Here is a 24,842-nt window from a genome sequence, read left to right on the forward strand (position 1 = left end):
AAGAGTCAGACACTTAACCTGCTGAGCCACCCAGGGGCCCCTGTGGATGCTTTTTTAAAAAGAATGGTTAAGGGGGCACCTGGCTGGCGCAGTCAGTAGAGCATGCGACTCTTGATCTCGGGGTTGTTAGTTCAGCCCATTTGGGTGTAGAGATTAAAAATAAAATTTTAAAAAGAGTTAAAAAAAAAGAATGGTGAGGGAAATTGAGCTGACACTGGAGCAGAGATGTGAAGAAAATGAGAGCCATTCACATAAATAGAAAGAGAACCTCCCAGGCAAAGGAAATGACAAGCACAAAGGCCCTAAGAATAAGTTTGGCCTGTTCAGGGAATGGCAAAAGAAACCAGTATGGCTGGAATGGAAGTGAGCAAGGGGGAGAGATTAAAAAGAGGTAAGAGAGGTAGTCAGGGGTCAGGTCACACATAGACCACTGTATTTACTTTGATCTGGGATCCATTGGAAGGTGTTGAACCAAAGGCATAGTGTGATCTAATGTATTGAAGAGTCTTATGACTGCAATTTTTGTGTTGAAAATAGACCTTACAGGCAACCTGGGTGGCTCAGTCTGGTTAAGCGTCGGACTCTTGGTTTCAGCTCAGGTCATGATCGCATGGTTTCGTGAGTTCCAGCCCCACATCAGCCTCTGTACTGGCTGTGCTTAGCCTGCTTAGGATTCTCTCTGTCCCTCTCTATCTGCCCCTACACCACTCATGCTACCTCTGCCTCTCTGAAAAATAAGCTTAAAAAAAATTTTTTTAATAGAAAATAGGCCATAAGTTTCAAGGGAGGAAGCAGGCTGACTAGGACCAGTGGTCAGTAGTGATGGGATCTATTGACAAATGCTAAGTAAAGCTCAGCATTTGCCAGTAGATTACATGTAGAGTATGAAAGAGAGAGATCAAGGATGACCCCCCAAGATTTTGGGCCTAAGCAAGTGGAAGAACAAAGCTAGAATTAAAGACATGGAGAAGTCAGCATAAAGAGTGCTTGTGGGAGGGTTGCCAGGGTGGCTCAATCGGCTCAGTGTCCTAGCTCTGAGGTGAGCATGGCACCTGCTTAGGATTCACTCTCTCTCCCTTTGCCCCCTCCCCTGCTTGCATGCACTCTAAAAAAATTAAGTAACCACGAGTACTTGTGGGAAAGGAAAGACAGGAACTGGCTTAAGACAGGTCAAATCTGAGATGCCCATTAACAGGAGTCAGATAGGAGTCAAGAGTTCAAAGGAGAGATCTGGGATAGAGCTGAAAATAGGTAAGTTAGCATAGACATGGAATTTAAAACCATGCAACAGGACCAGATCACGAAGCAAATGCATTTGCATAGAGCTATCAGTGTTTAGAGGTCAGATATGAGAAAAAGCAGTAAAGGAGGCTGAGAGAATTCTAGGTTGGTTAGGAAATCCAGAAGGAATGCCCTGGAAGCCAAATGAAACTTGAGAGGAGGGAGTGACCAGCGACATCAAGCTACTGCTGGGTCAGGTGCTGTGAATAAGTCAAGGATGCAGACTAGTGTTTATCGAATTGAGCATTGCAGAGGTCATTGGTGACCCTCATTAAGAGCTCTTCCAGTGCTATAGAGAAAGGAAAAGCCTTGCAGGAGAGAATGTAAGAAAGAACAATTGAATAAAACACTGTATAAACAACTCTTTCAAGGAATTTTCTGTTTCTGAATATTAGTAAATCATATTAGTAAGATCACATACAGCTTTTAGAGTTTTTTGTGAATCTTGGTTCATTTGTGTACATGTTTATAAATGTGTTGATTGTTGATAGGAAATTTCTTACTGTGAGTCATGGTAAAAATTCGAGAAAGGGGAAGTTAGAACAAGAAGATGTTGTTTGGATAAGAAGTTGAGAATGGTAGAGGAGGTTTCTCATGTGGGTAGGGTACAGTGGAAGGATTTAGAGAGTGGTAGAGTGTTGGAACATGTGATCAGAAAAGGAGAAGTTTAGAAACATGAGGGTGACAGGGCAATGAGGGATGGCCTGGGCATCATGTGGAGACTAACATACAGGAATAAAAGGGCATGGGAATCTTACAATCTAAAAACAGTCTATCATGGAAGTATTCCATTCGTTGTAAAGGGCCAGAATTATTTTAGCCTTGCAGGCCACTGATCATGGTCTCTGTCACGTGTATGTTATTTTTTTATTGGAAAAATGTAAAAACTCGTCTTCGCCCAGAGGCTGTACAGACTCAGGCCGTACTTGGAGCCCCCTGCTTTAAACTAGAAGCCCTTATCAGAAGGTTTGGAGAGACATTTGCATGGAGCTCTCTTAGTTTTTAAAATACCATTTTTAATAGTACACACACATGGTACAGAATTCAAATAGTACAAAAGATCTGCAAAGAAAAAAGAAACAGACCTTCCTCCTATTCCCTTGCTATCCTGGCCGCCCTCCCTGAAGTCAATCACTAGCCGGTTCCCTGTGTCTTCTAGATCATGTAAGACGTTTTCTATAAATATTTATGTGCATCCTATCAATCTTAAATCTAACAAGGTTCTTTTTAGTTTGGGTCTAAGCTATTTAATAAGTAATAGTTTTATCAGTTATCAAGTTGTTGCTTCTCGTGTCCAAATCCAGCCTTTATTGCCCTTCTCTGCAGTAGATCTTCACTCTGTAACGACCTGTCCCCGCAGCAGGCACACTATAAAGCTTTGTCAGTAGAGAGTAGTGGTAAGACGCTGTAGGAGCAAGAGACTTCTTTCCCTGCTTCCAGTGTGTTCTTCTAGCAGATCCATGCGACGCATGGTTTTTCTAACGCAGTACCCCCACATGAATGGCTTCCTCTAATACCTCTAAGGCACTTTGTCAGCCAGATGCCCAAAGCTCAAACCTTCTTGGGCTGCATTTCAACAAACCTGATGTGGAGGGCTGCGCCCTCTCCATTTTAGTCTGAATCTTAGAAGTGCTATTTTGTACTTCATGCTGATACAGTAAGTGTTGAATCAAAAGCCTCTGTACTAGGAGCTTTTTCCCTTAAATCTTACTTCTACCTTGTATGGGCCTCTTATACCAAAATTAATATACCCAACAAATCTTAGAAGTATTAAGGCGTATCTCTTGGCCCACAAAAGATTAAACTGGACTGGTGGTAAAGTCTTGTTTCATTTATGTAGAAAATGGATTCAGTCTTGAAATTCACATTATATGTAACTTGAATACTTCTTAAAGCCACATATTGTGGCTTTAAGACCCATCTGTGTACCTCACTCCATTCCCCTGTTTTTATCCTCCTTACCACAGTCTGAAAACCGGCTGCTGATCCTCGATTGTGGAGGGTTAGGTGTATAAACTTGATTGAAGAACTGATCTCTATTTAGTTGGAGAGAATCATTCAGGGACTGCAAAGGTTCTGGTAGTGGTTTTGGGGTTTTCTTTAACATGCCTTACTGTAAATATCCTTTTGTGTGCAAGACTTAATAAAATGTTTTTGGAGAGGGAAGTTTTTAGGATTGTTGACACAAATTTGTAATTCAGTTTTTAGGTACATCTTCTATTCCTGAACGATTGGAGAGAATGGCAGTACCCATTTCCAGTGAATAAATAAGCGTTTAGATTGAGGATGTCTTTCCTTCATGGCAGTAAGCAGTGTGATGTCTTCTGTATCCAGGAGCCAACTTAACATGTTAAGTCTGATGAGGCTTGGCAGTCGTGACATGCACTGACTCAAAGACTTGACTGTTGTGGCCTGAGCTTTGATGCATTCAGTAAAATGCCTAGAAATAGTCAACTCTTTCAAGTGTGGCATGTTGTCCAGTGCTTGAAAGAAATTTCTGTATCCTTCCTCTGTAATCTTGTGATTGACTGAAAGATTTAGGTCCTCAAGTTTCTGGAAACCTCCATTGATTGCTACCTTGGCTATAAAAGCAAAGTGTTGGTGAAAATAGAATCATAAGGATTTTCATTTCAGTAAGAGGGGGAGACACAGAATCCGAAGCACGCTCCAGGCTGAGCTGTCAGCACAGAGCCTGACATGAGGCTCGAACTCACAAACTGTGAGATCATGACCTGAGCCAGTCAGATGCTTAACTAAGCCACCCAGGCGGCCCGAGACTCACCCTTTCTAACACATCCTGTGAAGCTTTCTCCAGTCTGGCTTTTACATTCCTCGCAGTCTATTCTCACAACAAATTCCTGCCTATCTTTAAATATGCCTGGTTCTCCTTAATCCATGCAAATGATTACCTCTATTTGAAATGCTCTCTCAATCTCTCCCCTCCCAAATGTGTCTGGGCCATTCTTTCTTCAGTTCTCTATAGAACTCTTTTTCCTGATCCTGTGACCCCAAATTAGGTTGAGTTCTGCTATCAGAAGGAGAGTAAAGAAAATGACAAAGAATTGGGAAGCAGCTATGTGCGTGTTGGCCAAAAACTTCTCCAAACTGGCTAAAGACACCAAGCCACAGCTTCAAGGTCTATAAACCCCAAGCAGAATAAATACAAAGAAATCCACACCTAAGCACAACGTAGTACAACTACCATTGTAGGGTATTGTGTTGTCGTTGCTCAAGCAGACTGTCTCCAAAGGTTAGGGTTTCAACACATGGATCGTTGAGGGACACAATTCAGTTCATAGCAAATGACAAAATGTAAAGCAAAGAAAATCTTAAAAGCCACTAAAGCAGGGCCAGATAAACCTTACATTCAAATACAAAAAAAGACTGCCTGCTGAGCAAAAGAAATGATGGGAGCTAGAAATGTGAAAGAAAATGAGCACCAAAATCGAATTCCATACTCTCTGAAACAAATGTCAAAAACGAAGGCAAAATGGGGGGGGGGGGGGGGGCCTGAGTGGCTCCATAGGTTGAGCAGCTGACTTGGGCTCAGGTCCTGATCTCATGGTTTGTGAATTTGAACCCCACGTCAGGCTCTCTGCTGTCAGTACAGAGCCCACTTCAGATCCTCTGTCTCCCACATTAAAAAAATTAAGAAAAATAACCTAATTATAGATTTTTACAAGAGACACACCTTAAATATAAGGACATGAAAATATTAAAAGGAAGGGAAAAGCCAAGATGCAAATACCAAAAGCATACCGGAGCAACTGTATTAATGTATGATGAAATGACTGATAATAAGGCAAGAAGTTTTACTAGAAATAAAGAGGGTTGATCTGCCAGGAATATTTAACAATTCTAAATCTCTATGTAGCTAGATTTAAATCCTAAATATGTATGGACCTATATATTTTAAATATATAGAGTAAAAACAGAACTAAAGGGAAAAGAAGAAGATTAATTGGGGTGATTTTAACACCCCTGTCCTAGTTAGAACAAGCAAATAAAAATCCATAAAAATATCAAACATTTGAACAATAATTTCAACTTTTTTTTTTTAAGTAGGCTCCATGCCCAATGTGAGCATACGTGAACTCATGACCCTAAGATCAAGAGTCACAGGGGCGCCTGGGTGGCGCAGTCGGTTAAGCGTCCGACTTCAGCCAGGTCACGATCTCACATTCCTTGAGTTCGAGCCCCATGTCAGGCTCTGGGCTGATGGCTCGGAGCCTGGAGCCTGCTTCCGATTCTGTGTCTCCCTCTCTCTCTGCCCCTCCCCCGTTCATGCTCTGTCTCTCTCTGTCCCAAAAATAAAAAAAAAAAAAGAGTCACATACTCTTCCCACTGAGCCAGCCAGGCATCCCTCAACATTTCATTTGAACTGCAGAAAACTTTTTTTATTTTTTTTTTGTTTTGTTTTACGTTTATTTTTGAGACAGAGAGCATGAACGGGGGAGGGGCAGACAGAGAGGGACACACAGAATCGGAAGCAGGCTCCAGGCTCTGAGCCATCAGCCCAGAGCCTGACGCGGGGCTCTAACTCACGGTCTGTGAGATCGTGACCTGAGCTGAAGTCGGACGCTTAACCGACCGAGCCACCCAGGCGCCCCAGAAAACTTTTTTTTTTCAAGTGAAATGGAGCTTTTACTAAAATTGACCATTTTAGTGTGATTTTATGTTATGTTGACCCATAATACAAGTCTCAACAAATTTCAAAATTAAAATCATATAATGTATATTCTTTCTTAACAGTGAAGTTAAGCAGTACCTTTCTAAATACCTGGTGTGGCCAAAAAATAAATAATAACAAAATATTTTGAACTAAGTAAGACTGAAAATATGACATGTAAAATTTGTGAGATGGAGCTAAAGCCAAAAGCACTGAAATTATCCCATCTCAAGACGTTAGGACAAAACCTTCTATCTGTAGAAGATAATAGAGGTAAGAAATGAAATGAAAGCAATAAATTGGTAAACCAATCAGCTTAAAAAAAAAAAAAGAGAGAGAATGCATGAATAGACACTTGCCCAAAGAAGACATCCAGATGGCTAACCGACACGTGAAAAGATGCTCAACATCACTCATCATCAGGGAAATCCAAATCAAAACCACAATGAGATACCACCTCACACCTGTCAGAATGGCTAACATGAACTCAGGCAACAACAGATGTTGGCGAGGACACAGAGAAAGAGGATCTCTTTTGCATTCCTGGTGGGAATGCAAGCTGGTGCAGCCACTCTGGAACATAGTATGGAGGTTCCTCAAAAAACCAAAAATGGAACTACCCTACGACCCAGCAGTTCCACTACTAGATATTTACCTAAGGGATACAGGTATGTTGTTCCTCTCCCTCTCTGCCCCTGCCCTGTTCTTCATCTCTCTCTCTCTCTCTAAAAAAAAAGCAAAAAAACCTAAGTTGCTGAAATTTACCCATCATAAAACATAAAAATATACCAATAGAAAAAAATCCACAATGAGATACTACTACAGATCCATCAGAATGGCTGAAGTTCAGAGATCTGACAGTACAAGTACAGGCCAAAATGTGACACAACCGCTGGTAGGAATGTAAATTGGTACAACTGTGGAAAACTGAATCTGTCTATACCATGTGACACATATTCCACCCCTAACATACTTCCATACATACATCAAAGGTCATGCATAATAATGTTCATAGCATTATTCACACTAGTCAAATACTGAGAATAACTCAAATACCCAGTTGAATGGGTAATTTGAGGTATATATAGTCATACAGTAGAATAATATATGGCAATGAAAATCCGTGAACGCTAGCCTCATGTAACAATATGCGATAAATATAAAGGTGAGCCAAAAAAGGTGAAGTACATACTGGGAGGGATTCCATTACATAAAAGTTTAAAACAGTGAAACTAATCTATGGTGAACAAAAGGGGTCTAATGGTCACCTGTGGAAAGGAGGGGAATGGTGTCAGAGCACACAGGATGTAGGCTTCTGTGATCTTTGCAATACTCTGTAATCTGGGTGATTTCCAACCAAATATGGTTAACCACCAAGTATGGTTAATAAAATGTTCATGTATGTTTACTGGATAATTTATTGAGCTGTACACTTAGGATTTGTGTTCTTTTGTATGTGTAATCTTCAGTTTTTAAAATGGTATAAAAAGGAATGCATGGAGGATATGCGGCCTGGTATCAGGAACACAAAGTCAAAACAGACTTGAGGCACTGTGTAATCTCAAACAGGAGGCTATCAACATTTTGCAACAGAAAGCTTGAGTACTAACACTGGCTTTTCTGCAAGCTGAAACCATTTATCTAAGGCTAACTCACCAATTTCCATCACACTGTCATCATCCAAAATCTGGCACAATGAGAGAATTCGAAGAAACTGAAGATGCTGACATTGCTGGATGATCAGTTTGGCCACTTGCTGAATCCCATCCCCAGTAGGAAGTTCCAGTTCTTCCAGGTTGTTAAGAGAACCTAAGGTGTAGGCTATCAGAAGAGACAAAAAAGGTATTTTCCGTACAATGTGTTACCAAATAATGGTAATGTATAGCCTCAAAATCACGCATAGTCCAGGAGGCCCCATGTAGCATGGAGGCTGTTCCTCTTCCTCTCCAAAGCGCAAGAGAAAGGGGTCAGCCTACACCTTGATCCTCACTGCTACCTCCAGTCAACAATTCCTCTACCGTCCCCCTACCAATCTCTCCGGCACTGAGGTCCAGAATGCCTACGATATTTCCTTTTCCTTTTTAGACTCAAGCTTCTACTGGCCTCCAGGATATTCTCCTAGCTTCTTAAATGGCTTCAGCCACCTTCCTCTCAACCCTATCTCCTGCTATATCATCCTCAGTGATTTCTACTTCTGCCTCCCAGCACTAAAGCTTCACAATCCGCTACTCATACCTTTGCACTTCGACCCCACCTTGGCTTGGTACATTATGGATCACTTGAAAGTGATCTCCTTCTAAGACCTTAGACTTGGAAATATTTTTAACACTTTCTAGCATCTAACAGTGTTCCAAGCTTGGGTTTTAAATTCTGTGTTCCATCCAGTTCTTCTATCAGCCATTTCTCTAAAGACCGTGGTTCCTTTTAGGGAGGCCAGTATTTAGGAGTCAAGATCTGGCATTTGGGGCACTCATTAATACTAGGATCTTTTTTAATATCTCAGTTGACCAAGTTATGTATATGTGTGTATATAGAGACATGTAGCTCACTATATGTGTATATATATACACACACATATATATGTATATACATATATATGTGTGTGTATATATATATATATACATATATAAACGTGTGTATATATATAAACATTAAAAACCATGAGTCCACACCAGTATTTCCACATCTAATTTAATACCTTAAAGTTCTTTCTAGCCTCTCCTTTCAATATTTGTCAATTCCTTCTCCAACCATGAGGAAATTTGATTCTCATTATACTTAATGTATTATTAATTTAATCAACTTGTTGTATATGGCAGCCACCTCCTTGGCCCCTCAATTTTGCCTCTGCCCCACTCAGTCTTCCTGCTCCTCCCCCAGCCACATGCTGCCTGCAAAGGAAGGCAAGAGGAGAGAAGGGAAGAGGAAGACATCCAGGTGATCACACTAACGTTTGAGAAGCACAACTGCTCTATACTCCCTATCTCCACTGCCTCCTCTTATATTTTCCTGTGTTAAAAGAAAAAAGCAAAAAGCCCAAAATGAGTTGCTTTTGCCAAGCCCCACATCACTAAACCAAGACTTATTTTTAGTTTGAGCTGTCCCAGAAATGGAATCTAAAACCAGCCAATCAGGAATTGCCAGATCAGCATTAGTTAGGTAATCTACCCAATAGAACTCTGCTATCCCCTCTAAAGGAAAGTAATCTTACAGTAACCAACGCACCTGCTTTTTTGTCTACTATAACTTCCCTGTTCCTGCTCCCTTATGCCTATAAAAAAAATCTTTCGTTTGGTTCAGCCTCTCAGAGCTTTGTCCTTCACTCACTGGACACTGCCTGATTCAAATCCATTTTTGTTCAAATGAACTCTCAAAGTTTCTAATATGCCTGGATTTATCTTTTAACGTCTATTAGAATTCTTCCATGAGCACACATTCCTTTTGTAATCATAAAAAAATTAAGTATTTAGGCAATTTCAATAGTTACCATTTTGTTAATTCTGAGTTTTCACAAAGTTCTCTTAACCTTGAAAAGACAGTTTTATCTATATTCCAAAAACCTTTGACATAACAGGGATTTAGCAGGTTTGGAATGGGTCCCTGACAATGAAATTGCATCATGCTGTAATGACCAAACATGTATTCAAAGAAATAAGTCACTCTAAGAATGAGTGACTATTGAATGAGATCAAGTGAGATCAGGCATTTGGAGGCTCAAAGCTGAGCAGCCCCTGCCCCTTCCTCCAAATGAGTAAGGGCTGCTAATACCTATAGTGATCTGCTGTGGCTTACACAAAATAGAAGGATTTCAGGGGAAGAATAAAAAGTAAAAGGCACAATTTTGCAAACATACCAAATTTTTCAGATGTTTCCTTATCAGGAAATTGTTGGTTTTTAAGACTTAGTATCTTCAGGGAAATAAAATTTGGCAAAGCAGTGACTATAAAAGGGAAAACAAATAGGTTTGTCAGCTACGTCTTTTATACCAACAAATGTATGTAAAGAGTATCAACACAGTAATTCAGATTTTATTAATTAGTATGACTAAATAATTAAAGCTCAGGAAATAATTCTGGTAACTACAAATATTTAAACTTCCAGAAACAAATACACCTTATTTGAAAATTCATTTAAAATCAGATCTAATAGCTTAATTCTTTGACCTCAAGTACATATTTAATAAAATTTACCTTTTAAAAGTGCCTAAAATGACTCTGCATACAGATGCATCTAAAACCAAAATTTTATGATCTTCGGTCTTACCAAATGGGATGGGTGTGAAAAATGATCCAGAAAAATTAATTTCTTTGAGTTTCTTGCAGGAAGAAAGTGCAGTCATGAGAGATTCAAAATCCGAAATGAAATTACATTGCAGATGAAAAACATGAAGGTTTGGAGAATTCTCAATTAATTTCACTATAAAATATCAAAGATTTCAGAAATTAGAGAAAATTGCAAATTTCTTTCAGAATTAGCCATATCGTTCTGTTTCAACAATAGAGAGTTAGAACAAAGCACCATGAAGTAATGATCCAAGAATTGGGCCACTTATAGGTTCAAGTTCTGCAACTAACCTGTGTGTTATGTTAACTTGGACAGGTAGTTACTGACACTCTCTGGGGATCAGTTTTCTCTTTTATAAAATAAGAGCTAAGAGTTTAGACTCAGTAAGGTCACCTTAGATTTTAACATGCTAATGTCTTAAGTTTGCATGTGACCGGCATTTACACAGTAGGAATATGATACAAAGGAACATAACAGCCATGACAAATCTGAAGAAAACCTAAATTTGATGTAAAAATTACTGACAAATACAAGAAAACTACCACTTCCACTTTCAGCTTCAAAAAATTTTATAGCATGCAACTCTTCCTGTTAATTCCACAGAGATTTACATTGCCTCAATATGTAGGGCTCAGTCTTCACTGAACTAGGAATTGAGGACACCTAAGTCATTTTGTTACAAGATGCATTTAGGAAAGATGGCTGCACAAATTGTTCAATCAATAGCATAGGCTGGTGAGAAAAGGGGAAATGCTTCCAATTGCTACCCATCAGCAGATTTCCCCTCCTCCACTCCAATCTGGAAGATCTGAAAGTTGAAATTTAAGAGCAAATTAAATAAAATCAAAATAATTCTCCCAAATAGTTTGGAGAGACATTTTACCAGTGGTTAAAAGCGCAGACTTAGGAGTAATCAGAACTCCTAGATCTGATTGAATCCCAGATTTACCATTTCCTTAGCTGGTTGACCTCAAGCAAATTACTTATCTTCTTTATACTTCAATTTCCCTAGCTTTAAGGTAACATTAATAGTACCTTACCTCATAGAAGGGTCTGAAGATTAAATGGGTTAATATTTGTAAAATGTTTAGAACAATTCCTAACATGTCGGGACACCTCGTGGCTCAGTTAAATGTCTGACTTCAGCTCAGCTCATGATCTCACCTTTGGTGGGTTCGAGCCCCGCGTCTGTATGTCTCTCTCTCTCTGCCCCTCCCCCACTCACATACTGTCTCTGTCTCTCAAAAATAAAAACGCTCAAAGTTTTAAGGAAAAAAACAGTTGCTAGGACGTGTATAGTAAGGGCTCAATAATTTCAAATACCTCTCTGCTTTCTTTTTAAAGATTTTTTTAATCTCTACACTGACTATGGGGCTCAAACTCAGGCCAAGATCAAGAGTTGCAGGCTCTACCGACTGTGCCAGCCAAGTGCCCCTACAGTTCTCTGTTTTCTTAACGAGGAAGAGTGCTATTCCCGCAATTCATTATGGATACAGGCTACAACCTGAGATTTACAAAAGCTATAACTCTTAGTTATTGGCCAAGTTGCCTTTCCAAACGATGCAAAAACACGTCAATCAAAGTGCCATCCTTACCTAGCTTAGAAGGACTATACTCAGCTGAAATTTGGATCAGTAATTTCTCCATGTGGTGGAGATTGAAGAATTCTTCAGGAATGAGTGCAAAAACATTTTGTTGATGATGCAGATCCACAGAGAGTTCTTTCAGGCATAGGAACTTGTCCAAATTAGTAAAAAGTTTACCTAGAAGGCAGCACACAGTTTGCCATTATTAATCTAAGGAATTCCAAATGGAAAATTTGAAACTGTCATTTTGAGTCAGCAATCCATTTTCTTATTTGCAAATAAAAACCTTCCATATATCATAAAACATTGTTTTTTCTAGAAAGCACATATATGAACATGCTGCTTTTTGTAGTGTCTACTGATTACTCTATGAGAAGCCCTGTGCTACTCTGGATGCACAAAAATAAGACGTCTTCCCAAGCAGTGCTGAAATGACAGAATTTCCACATGCAAAAGAATGGTGTTGGACCCTACCTCTCACCACCATACATAGCTACCTTAAAATGGAACCGCCACCAGAAGAAAAGATCGGAGTCAATCTTCATAACCTTGGCTTTGACAATGGATTCTTAGATATGCTACCAAAAACAGTGTGCATTTAAAGACATTATTGACACAATGAAAAGACTATCTCCAAAATAGAAAATATTTTCAAACCATATGTCCATTAAGGATTCAATAACTAGAATATTAGTTATTCTATAAAGACTCCTACAACTCAAGACAAAAAGATAACACAATTAAAAAATGGGCAAGGAATGGGGCACCTGGGTGGCTCAGTAGGGTAAGCGTCTGACTTTGGCTCAGGTCATGATCTCATGGTTCATGAGTTCAAGCTATCTGTGCTGATAGCTCGGAGCCTGGAGCCTGCTTCAGATTCTGTGTATCCCTCTCTCTCTGCCCCTCCCCTGGTCATGTTCTGTCTGTCTGTCTCTCCCTCTCTCCTTCTCTCAAAAATAAATGTTAAAAATTGTTTTAAAAATGGGCAAAGATTTAATAGACCTCTCTCAAAAAAGGACACATAACCAGTAAGTACATGAAAAGATGCTCAAAACCATTAGTCATTAGGGAAATGCAAATCAAAACCACAATGGGATCCATTTCTCACCTAATAGGATGACTTTCTAATTAAAAAAATATATATATAGCAGCAAGTGTTGACAAGGTTGTGGAGAAACTGAAACCCTCATACATTGCTGATGGGAATATAAACTGGTGTAGCCACTGTGGTGAACAGTTTAGAGGTTCCACAGAAATTAGAATTATTGTTAACATCATCCAGCACCCCACTTTTAGATATATATCCAAAACAATTGCAAGCAGGATCTCAAAAAGATATTTGTACACCCATGTTGACAGCAACATTGCTCACAATAGCCAGAAGAAAAGCAAGTGTCCATCAACAGATGAATGGATAAACAAAACCTGATATATACACGGGAAAATTAGCTATCAAAGGGAACCAAGTTCTGATAGAGGCTGCAATACAAATGAATCTCAAAAATATGCCAGGTGAAACAAGCCAGACACAAAAAGCCAAAATGTTGTATGATTCCACTTACAGAATACCTAGAATGGAGATGAAAAGTAGGATAGATCTTATCAGTGGCTTGGCGGAGGAAGGAGGCACTGTTTCACTGGTACAGAGTTACCGTTTGGAGCGATGAAAACATTCTGGAAATGGATAAAAGTGCTGGTTGTGCAACACTGGAAATGTACTTAATGACACTGAAATGTGCACTCAAAAATGGTTAACACGTTAAGTGTTAGGAATATTTCACCATAAAAAGGCATTTTAAAAAGAGTAAGTTGTTTTCTAAATTTGAGGATAAATATCTACCCACAGATCCTAATAACGTTCGGTGACCCTCCAGCAAGGTAACACAGAGTAAAGCACATCTAGGCATATAACAAAATGCTAAAAACCAAAGCCATACTAGCAGCAGAAAATTAAAACAACAACAACAACAACAACAACAACAACAACAACGTAAATACTATTTACAAAAGTGTCTAAAATACCTAGGAATAAATGTAATGCAGGACACACAAAGGCAACACTGAAACATCTCAAATATTGCTTAGACAAGTGACAGGGGACACAAATGAGAGCGATTATTTCCCAGAGGGTACAAGCCCTTTCTTCTGTTAAGCAGGCAGGGTAAGGGTAATTTTCAAGCATCATGGTACATGGAATGAATGAATGAATGAATTTATTTAGAGGGCACAAGTGAGCATGGGACTGAGAGAAGGAGAAAGAAAGAGAATCCCACAGAGAGAGAGAGAGAAAGAGCAGCAAGGCTCCTGTTTTACCCGAAGCGGGCTCAAGCTCAGCACATGTGGGACTCACACTCAGGAACCATGAGATCATGACCTGAGGCGAAGTCAGATCTTAACCAACTGAGCCACCCAGGCTCCCCTATCCTTTTACGAGTAAGTAATTTGTGTCTGGTTATTAAGAGCCTTCATTGGGGGGGCACCTGGATGGCTCTGTCGGGTAAGTGGCCGACTCTTGACCTTGGCTCAGGTCATGATCTCACTTTGAGTTTGAGCCCCGAGTTGGGCTCCATCTGACAGTGCGTAGCTTGCTTGGGATCTGTCTCTCCCTCCCAATGCCCCTTCCCCCATGTGCAATCAATCAATAAGCAAACTTTAAGAAAAAAAGCTTTCATTGGTTAATATTTTAATTTTATGTTAATTATTCAAAAAGCATTCTATTATTCAGAGGCCTTTCACTAATCCTATTGAAAAAATAGGTTAGTCGGGACGCCTGGGTGGCTCAGTCAGTTAAGCGGCTGACTTCGGCTCAGGTCATGATCTCGCGGTCCGTGAGTTCAAGCCCCGCGTCGGGCTCTGTGCTGACAGCTCAGAGCCTGGAACCTGTTTCAGATTCTGTGTCTGCCTCTCTCTGACCCTCCCCCATTCGTGCTCTGTCTCTCTCTGTCTCAAAAATAAATAAACGTTAAAAAAAAAATTTTTTTTAAAGAAAAAATAGGTTAGTCAACGGTTATCTTTTTTTTTTTTTTGTCATCTAATTCCCTTTTTGTCAAAGGATTATCTTATATCTATTCTATCAGCCAGCATTTATGGTCTCATGCTTTCAGAAGTTTCCATCCACCTAAAACTAAGAGTGAGAAAATAAAATTACACATCAGAATAGTCATCTAAGATATATTCAGGTGTACCTGGTACCTGCCTTGTCCCCAAGACTTGAAGAGACTCCAGGGCAGGCAGGGTGAGAAGTAATTCCTGTTCTGCTGTGCTCAGCTCCAGGCAGAACACTGAGCACTTGGTGACAGAGTCCTTACTCTGCTCCAGAGCAGGGCCGATGCCGGCCATAAATTCCCCGCTGTTTTGTAAATGGAGTTCGATGCACTGCGAGGCCGAGAAAATGACTGTGAGAACCCTGAGCATCTCCTGGTTCACAGTGGCCCCTCCAGACACATGCACTTCCAGAAGGGGGATCTTGTACTGCTTTGGAGAAAGGTGCCAATAGCCAGAACTGATGTCTGGTGGTTTCGCGAGTCTCAGGTTCTGAAAGTGCTTTACGTTTTCTTCTTTTTCAGCTATATCCTGCTTCCACGCACTCACAGATTCAAAGGCAGAAACACAGTCCTGATCAACAGTCGGTGCCTGTGATTTGTCTATGCATGTTTCCAAGATTGACAAATCTAGTGTGTGTACCTCATTTCCTCTTATGGAGACCTGGATGCTCCTCAACAATAATAGGCTTTCTGGGTGGTCAAAAAAATACGGTAAATTAAGTACATCCAAATTCAGGGTTTTCCCTTGAAGGAACTGCAAAATAAATGGAGAGCAGGCAGCAACAGTGTGGCTTTGGTAAGCAATTTTTATGGCAAGAGACAGTAACTGGTTTGAAATGATTGAAAAGTAACTTTCTGGAGATACCTGCCACACTGACCTCATACATTCCAACTTCTCTGAAATTTCTGGATGGTGCTTCAGGTAGTCATTGTTTTTCATTATTATCTCCAATGACTCTTTACTATCTGCCAAATGAAGCAAATGAGATACCATCTTTGGCCCTGCCTTTGTTGAAGGGTGGCAGGAGAAGTAATTCAAAAAATTGCTGTAAAGACCTACAGCCGTCACTGATGAGTTAATTCGTTTCAAATAAGAAAGTCCCAAATCTTGATCTTCTTGCCTGTCAGAATCCAGAAGTTCAATCAGCCTCTTCCCTGCAAGAAATTCTTGGAATGCGGGATTTAGAAACTGGTAGACCGGTCTTAGTCTCTGGGCTGTGAATTTGCTCAACAGGCACGAAACTAAATCTTCCCTTTCATCAATTCCTGCTTCTGTAAGGTCATCGTCACTGAACTCAAAGCAAGATGAAAACAAACCTTTCAAGCCCAGCTCGCCACAAGAGGACACGGTTGCTCTGACAAGTTCAGCTTTAGATTTGTGCTTTAAGAAAAGGCATTCTATATACGACTTGAAAACAGCCACACCATCAATGGCTTTGTTCAAAGGATACTGCAACCAGTTAGCACACAGTGATGTTACAAAGAGAGGAGTCTTGTGAATTCCCCGCAAATTCTCGCTCATTCTAAAGTAAACCATAAACTTTCGCAGACAACTCATATCGTGTGAAAAGAGTTTCCGTAATAAATACATGGTATTATAGAAGGGAAACACTTTTATCTCCAGAATCGTGTCTAGGTATCGGCGGATGTCCCTGGCCCTGTTTGTATGTACACCAATCAATAAGCAGCTCCTTGAGTGGTTTTTTTGAATTAGTTTTTCTATGACCTGGGGAACTGAGCACATCTCTCTGTAGTCATCCAAAAGGAATAACACTTGATTCTTTAACTGCTCGATGATGTTCCTCAGGCACATTTCGGTGACAGAGCCTTCCGTTTTTAGGAGTTGGTCACAAATGATGGTGGCCAGCCCCTGGTCCAGTCTGGTAGAACTAAGGGAGAGATAGAAGACCAGCTGGAACCTGTTCAGCAAGGGACAGCATCCTGATGCCCATAGAAGAGCTATTTTCTTCAGCAGGACTGTCTTTCCACTACTTGCTTCGCCCTCCACACACATGACCGAGTTCAAGTTGGCAAAGACCTCCGGCAACACCACGGGCTCTTCCACAGGACTGCTGATGTGTTTTAAAGCCAGGGCTAGATCACAACCCAGCAAGTGGTCGGTGGCCAGAGAGGGAGAGGCCTCAAGCAAACACATGTGGCGGAAACTGGCACTGGTATAGGATTCTCTCAGCTGCTCGCTCAGATTCTTCGCCTCCTGAAGCCACTGGGCTTCACCCTGGGCCACTGCTGTGGAGAGAAGAAAAAAGGCACAGCTGCAAAGATGTACTCTCTCTCTTCAAATCTGCTACACACAAACAGGGGTACACATGCGTATCATCCCCTGTGTCGCTTTGAAATCCTTACCTGGTACTACAGAACTAACTGCTGCTGAATCTTCACCATAGCTTTCACTTGTGGTGTCCTTTGAAAATAAAATCCTCTGTTAAATCAAATTCTGTGTAAGACAGTAGGGCATCATGTCACAGCTGGGGACCAAACATCTAAACAAAGCCCCCCCCCGCCCCCCCCTGCCCAGATGTTTATGCCGGTTGAAGGGGAGAGCAGCACAAATATGAAACAATAAATGATCTGCAAATACCCTCAAGTGTCTCCTAGGTGGCCCATGTATGACACATGCTACGGGTGAATCAGGCAGTGGTTCCTCTCCAGACAACCAGAACCACAACGTGTGCAACGAGAGGGGCCCTCCAAACATAACTGAGTACAGCTTCTGACCATAGTTATTTACATTTTTAATATACATACCTGGGATATGGAACGATCATATTTCTTACGAAAGAAGTTACTGAGATACCCCAGACTTTCTTCTTCAATTTTATTTTTCCATCAAGTGCAGATCAAGTTACTTTGTTTTCTTTTCGTAGAATCAAAGACATAAAAGATCTAACATACAGCCTCAAAGAAGAGGTGTGTACATCTGTACTAGGTTAACAGTGACTTTGATCTCAGAGAACAGTGTAGGATTTCTCAGTTTAAAGGGACCAACCTATGATCTGGATTTATCAGTTGGTCATTTGCTTTTGTAAAGAAAAATATTATCTTCTGAGCCCTAGAAAAAGGTCAAGTCAAATTTTATGGTCTTCCAAATAAAGATCACATAGGGAATCCAGGTAGCCTGGATGCTAATCAGATCTAAGTCTAAGAGTCTGGGCCCCAAAGTAGAAGGGACTGACTCTACATTTCGTGAAGCTAAGTGTTAGGTCTTATTATAGTATCCTCATCTATACTTAGTACACGATAGGTGCTTAATAGGTATTTGTAGAACGTATTTCCTTATTTAAGATGAGCAATTCCTGTTCAAAACCCATTTTCTAGGGGTGCCTGGGTGACTCAGTCAGTTAAGCATCTAACTCAGTTTCGGCTCAGGTCATGATCTCACAATTATTGAGTCTGAGCCCCACATGGGGCTCTACACTGACAGCACAGAGACCACTTGGGAATCTCTCTCAGTGTCTCTCTGCTCCTCTCCAGCTCTCTCCCTAAACAAACAAACAAACTTAAAAACATTTTTTCTATCACATGATCACATACTGTTAAAATTCACAAGGTGATGTTCATTACCGTTAATTCAGAAAGTTCACAGTGGTTGTGATCATCTGGAATCCCTTCTGCACAGGACTTCAGATTTTGGAGAAACTGACAACTAAGCACAAAGTTAAAAGTTATAAAACCAGTTGTATGCAATTAAACATTTGCATTAGGTTTTCAAATATACTGTAATAGAATTCTGTGTTTTCTGTTTTTGGTATTCTTTTTTGAGAGAGAGTGCACATGCATACGAGCAGGGCAGAGGGCAAAAGAATCTCAAGCAGGCTCCACGCCCAGCACATAGCCAGACCTGGGGCTCAATCCCACAACCCTGGGATCATGACCTGAGCTGAAATCAAGAGTCGTACATTCAACCAACTGAGCCACCCAAGCACCCCACTGTTACCAAGTTTTTAACGGCAAAAATTAAACATCTAGAATGGTTCTCAGCAAGAGCAATGCAAATGTTTCACAAAATAACAATGCAGACAGCCAGTCAATTTGGAGGAATGAGTGCACATTTAATACTCATCCATGAAACTTACTAAAATGGACCTAAAGATTCAAAAACAGAGAAGAAAACTCCATCTATGAATTACGAAACACAAAACAGGACATGAGTAGAAAAACTGCTAAGATGTAAATAAAGCTGGAATTGATGGTAACGTACCAATGTTGTCTACATACCAATGTGATTTAAATCAAACATACCACAATGATTTAAGAAACTGGGTGTGGGAATATAAGAACTTTCTGTTTTATCTTTGTACCTGATCTCTAAAGTCATTCTCAAATCAAAAGTTTATTTTCTAAAGAGCTCCATCAACATGAATATAGATAAAAACCACAGATATACTTAAAAACCATTTGCACTACTAGGTATTTACCCAAAGGACACAAAAGTACAGATTCAAAGGGGCACATGAACCCCAATGTTTATAGCAGCACAATCAACAGTAGCCAAATATGTAAAGAGCCCAAACGTCCATCAACTGATGAATGGATAAAGAAGACGAAATGTTACTCAGCCATCAAAAAGAATGAAACCTTGCCATTTGCAATGACATAGGTGGAGCTAGAATGTATTATGCTAAGTGAGTAAGTCAGAGAAAGACAAATACCATATATTCCATGCATATGCAGAATTTAAGAAACAAATCAGATGAACATGGGGAGAAAAAAAAGAGGGAGGCAAACCATAAGAGTCTTTTAATGACAGAGAACAATCTGAGGGTTGCTAGAGGGGAGATGGGTACGGGGATGGGCTAAATGGGTGATGCATATTAATTTAAGGAGGGTACTTGTTATGATGGGCACAGGGTGGTATATGTAAGTGATGAATCTCTGAATTCTACTCCTGAAACCACTATTACACTGTATGTTAACCAGAATTTAGGATTTAAATTTGTTTCAAATAAAAATTTGAAACAAAAGCTATTTGCCAGACATCATCACCCAGGTATGATGTTTGCCTGAAGAACCAAGGGGGAAATTTCTAAAGAGTTCTACAATGATTACCTTGGACACATGAAAACTATAGAAGTGACTAGATAAATTGGATAACTAGGAACAACCAACTGTCTCAGGCTCATTTTCATGCTGCAGAATCAAAACAACGGATAATACATTCTTATTTTCCTACATGGTTGGAAAGGAGTCCAGGTATAAAAGGATAGTTGCAGGTAAATGGCAAGTAGGACTTCTTAAAAAAATATTTATTTATTTTTGAGAGAGAGAGCGCAAGCCAGGAGGGGCAGAGAGATAGGACAACAGAGGATCTGAAGCGGGCTCTGTGCCCACAGTGCAGAAGACTGACGAAGGGCTCAAACCCACTAACTGAGATCATGACCAGAGCCAAAGTCAGACGCTCAACCAACTGAGCCACCCAGGGCGCCCCATCAGCAAGTAGGACTTTTAATTTTTCTGTCCAAGGTTACTATACTGACAAAACCATCAAGGAAAGGACTCTCTGAAGGAAGATAAGATATAGACTTTTTCATACAAAACCAATACACTTGGTAGCCAGCAGACCAGCACTGTTCTTCCATAAAAGCAAAATGGTAACAGATAGACATAAAGGAACGAAGAGTGCTTTGGATGTTTAACTTGGATGGTAAATAAAAAAAATATTTTTTTTCTTCTTTTTAAAATGTATTTAAAAGGTAACAGTTGAAAGCAAAGACCTAACACTGTATTGTGAGATTTGTCATATATGTGGAAAGTAAAAACATAGGACAACACAAGCACAAAGCGTAAGAGCGGAGAAACAGGAGTCTACTGTTATATGGTTCATACATTCTATGTCCAGTCTTATAATAGTATTTGAAGATGACTGTAATGTATTAAACATGCACACTGTAAATTCGAGAGCAGGCCGTAAAAGGCCAAAATAAAGATGCACAGCTAATCAGCCAACAGTAGAACAGAATACTTAAAAAAAAAAAAAAAAAATTCGAAACAATTGGGAAAGAAGGAAAGTCAACACAAGATGGGAGAAATAGAAAGCAAGTGTCAAAATAGTATATTTAAATCTAACCGTATCAATAATTACATTAAATATACATTTTTTATTTTTTTAAATTTTTTTTTTAACGTTTATTTTTGAGACAGAGAGAGACAGAGCATGAATGGGGGAGGGGCAGAGAGAGGGAGACACAGAATCCAAAATAGGCTCCAGGCTCTGAGCTGTGAGCACAGAGCCCGACGCAGGGCTCGAACTCACGGACCACGAGATCATGACCTGAGCCAAAGTTGGCCGCTTAACCGACTGAGCCACCCAGGCGCCCCTAAATATACATTTTTTAAACACCCACATTAGAAAGCAGATATTAGACTATTAAAAAAAAATTCAAAGACACAACTATGCCTACCAGAAACTCACTTTAAATGTCAAGTCATAGATATAAAAGTAGAATTATTTCAAAAAAGGGGTGCCTGGGTGGCTCAGTCAGTTGAGTGTCCGACTCTTAATTTTGGCTCAGGTCATAATCCCAAGGTTGTGGGATAGAGTCCCACATCGGGCTCCATGCTCAGTGTGGAGCCTGCTTAAGATTTTCTTTCTTGGGGCGCCTGGGTGACTCAGTCGGTTGAGCGCCTGACTTTGGCTCAGGTCATGATCTCACAGTTCGTGAGTTCGAGCCCCACGTTGGGCTCTGTGCTGACAGCTCAGAGCCTGGAGCCTGCCTCGGATTCTGTGTCTCCCTCTGTCTCTGCCCCTTCCCCGCTCATGCTCTGTCTCTGTATCTCAAAAATGAATAAACATTTTTAAAAAATTAAAAAAAAAAAAAAGATTTTCTTTCTCTTTCCTCTGCCCCTCTCCTCCACTGGTGTGGTGTCTCTCTCTCAAATTAAAAAAAAAAAATGATTTCAAAAAAGACTTATGTAACAACTGATTATAGTAAAGCTGGACTGTCTATATTAGATAATGACTTAAAAATAAGGAATATTATGAAGGATAGGGAAGAACATTTCATATATTCTCTATGAAAGAGCCAAGGGCAAAGAATAGCCAAGACAGATTCTCTTGAAGGAAAAGAACATGGCAGTTATACAGAAAATATGAAATTATGCTAAATATCTTTAGTAATTAGACTGATGAAAATTAAAATTTGGGCAATACCAAGTGAGGAAGCAGACCAGTGGAAACTCATCTATGCTCGTGGGAAAATCAGTTGGTATGACTTTGAAAAACGTTTTGCATAACCTAGCAAAGGTGAATAGGTACAAACCTATGACCCTGCAATTTTATGGTTTGTTATGTATTTTAGAGTAACAAACGCGAGCCCTGGGAAATACATACAAGAATGTTCCCGGTGGCATTACTTGCAACACTTCAAAAACAAGCCAGGTGTTGAATTAAGAAAAAAATGGATAAATCTTATATACTCATAAAATAACATATGAACCCAGCAGTGAAGACATTGAACTACAGCTCAACGTTTAATTATGGATGAGTCTCAAAAACCATATGAAACAAAACAATCACACAGCAACCACACAGTATGTTTACATGTATTTGAACTTGAAGAACAGGCAGTTAAATATGTTTAAGGATATACACTTAGTTGATAAAACCCTAAAGAGAAGCAAAGGAACAATTAACCCAAAATTCAGGATCATGTTTAATTCTGGATTGGAAGGATGAGGATATAATCAGAATTGGGGAGGGTGGGCACACGGGGACCTTCTAAAGAATTAGTAATGTTCCATTTCATAACTTTACTGATGGGTTCATCGGTTTATTACAGTCCTTTAAATCATACGTAAATATTTTAGGTACTCTAGCGCAGGCATCCTAGTTTGCTTTTGTTTTTTTGTTTTTGTTTTTTTTCAAAAAAGGTAGATAGGAGCATCTGGGTGGCTCAGTTGGTTACGGGTCCCACTTGGGCTCAGGTCATGATCTCACAGGTCATCTCACAGCCCGCATCGGGCTCTGTGCTGACAGCTCAGAGCCTGGAGCCCGCTTCAGATTCTGTGTCTCCCTCTCTCTCTGACCTTCCCCCATTCATGCTCTGTCTCTCTCTGTGTCTCAAAAATGAATAAACGTTAAAAAAATTTTTTTTAATAAAAAAAAAAAAGTCCTTACTGTTCCCAACAGTTTACTAGATACTAAATCCAAATAATAAAGGACAACTAAACAACTACTCCTGTCAAAACCTGTTCGAAGCAGTATCCTCTTTAGAATCTTAGAATTAGATGGAAGTATTTGAAGATCTGTATGTATTAATACGTATTTCTGGGAAAACTCTTACTAATTACCAAGTGAAAAGAACCTATTTCTTCTTGCAGGTGCTTGGGTGGCTCAGTGGGTTGAGTGTCCAACTTGTGGTTTCAGCTCAGGTCATGATCCAAGGATTGTGGGATTGAGCCCTGCATCAGGCTCTGTGCTGAGCGTGCAGCCTGCTTGGAATTAATCCTCTCAATCTCTCTTTCTCTCTCTCTCTCTCTCTCTCTCTCTCTCTCTCTCTCTCTCCTTCCCTCCCTCCCTCTCACACTCTCTTTCTCTAAAATAAATTTTTTTTAAAAATTCACAGAAAAGAAATATTAAAGAAATGGGCATTTCCTCATTTCTTCATGAAATTTTAGAACACTGGAAACAAACAGAAAATTCTAAAAGCTTCCAGAGAGGGGTAGAGTAGTTTGCACTCACAGGATTAAGAATTAGAAAGGCATGGAACTTTTCAACAGCAACACAGGAAGCTATTAGGAAATGTAGCAATGCCTCTAAGATTCAGAATGAGAAGGACTTCCAACCTAGAGTACTAAAACTAGCTAAACTACCCAAACACAAGTGTGGGGTTTGGAGTATAAATATATGCATAATCTTCTGCACTAGTAAATGAACCAAGAGGATGGCATTAGATCCAGCAAGCGGGAGCTACAACACAGGAGGGAAGAAATGGGAATACCCAGGATGAATGTGAGGGAAGATCCAGGGATCCCAGGTGCCTACAGGACAAGTAGTTCATACTGGATCAGGTCAGAAGACATCAGGACAGACCCTTTCAAGAAAATGAAAATGCTGGGGTATCTTGTAGGTCCAAATGAAGGATTGGAGGTTTAAACGTTTGGGAGAATTTGAAGATGAACTAACTATATATAAAAAACTAAGCAAATGGCTATACCTTCTTTAATAAATATTTTAAAAGGTGGGGGGTGCCTGGGTGGTTCAATTGGTTGAGCATCTGACTTTGGCTCAGTTTATGATCTCACAGTTCACGAGTTTGAGCCCCATGTCAGGCTCTGTGCGGACAGCTCAGAGCCTGGAGCCTGGTTCAGATTCTGTGTCTCCCTCTCTCTCTGTCCCTTCCCTGCTTGCGCTGTCTCTCTCTCACTCTCAAAAATAAACATTAGAAAAAAATTTTTAAATAAAATGGCTAATGTATGAATCTCACCTGAAAACAACAAAAATTAAGCCAAACAAAGTTATCACAAAAATTAAAAGTTGTACAGGGAAGAAAAGTAAGTGTTAATTTACTACAAGGTTTAGCTCTGCATAGCATTTATATAGTCATGATAATAAAAACATGTAATGTAAAAATTATTGCTCTAACCAGAACTACACATGTAACAAGGAATTCTACATGTGAAGGATGCCACGAGAGCAAGAGGATGAAAGAAATAAACACTCATGCTACATAACATGAATCCACGAGGTGGGTGAAGACTTAGAAAATAAAACTGGGGGACGGGGAGAATTATTAAACGTGCATCCAAATTCACAGACACTAAACATTCATTCCACTCACTTGGGAAAATATTTGGCATGATCTTCTAATGGGTCATCACCTTCCTTCCAGTTCTCCATACATCCTCCGCAGAAGAAACACTGGACGATGTCCTTCGTGCCTAAAAGTAAGGAAATTCCATCCACTTGTATGTGCATTTGTCAACTGTCACAGATAACAATCACGAAGCCTTTATGACCAA

The 24,842-nt window shown here is 40.0% G+C and overlaps 1 protein-coding gene across 8 annotated transcripts in view; it reads right to left on the reverse strand.

Moving 5' to 3' along the window:
* The window catches only part of NAIP (NLR family apoptosis inhibitory protein), an 87,838-nt gene that overhangs the window by 50,941 nt on the left and 12,055 nt on the right, over positions 1–24,842 (reverse strand). For 3 of the 8 annotated variants that reach the window (XM_058730203.1, XM_058730202.1, XM_058730249.1), the window contains 9 exons: positions 24,662–24,761; positions 18,447–18,528; positions 17,229–17,286; positions 15,006–17,111; positions 11,830–11,997; positions 10,214–10,366; positions 9,804–9,890; positions 7,607–7,771; positions 3,207–3,863 (listed from right to left, as the gene is read on the reverse strand). In XM_058730203.1, coding sequence (XP_058586186.1) covers positions 3,499–3,863; positions 7,607–7,771; positions 9,804–9,890; positions 10,214–10,366; positions 11,830–11,997; positions 15,006–17,111; positions 17,229–17,286; positions 18,447–18,528; positions 24,662–24,761 — 3,284 coding nt within the window. In that variant the 3' untranslated portion in view covers positions 3,207–3,498. Of the gene's footprint in view, positions 1–3,206; positions 3,864–5,717; positions 6,672–7,606; positions 7,772–9,803; positions 9,891–10,213; positions 10,367–11,829; positions 11,998–15,005; positions 17,112–17,228; positions 17,287–18,446; positions 18,529–24,661; positions 24,762–24,842 lie in introns of those variants that run through there. The other 5 variants (XM_058730216.1, XM_058730234.1, XM_058730225.1 and 2 more) reach the window with 3 other exon arrangements.

This window comes from Neofelis nebulosa, chromosome 1 (assembly GCF_028018385.1).
Source record: "Neofelis nebulosa isolate mNeoNeb1 chromosome 1, mNeoNeb1.pri, whole genome shotgun sequence".
Classification (NCBI taxonomy): Eukaryota; Metazoa; Chordata; class Mammalia; order Carnivora; family Felidae; genus Neofelis; species Neofelis nebulosa.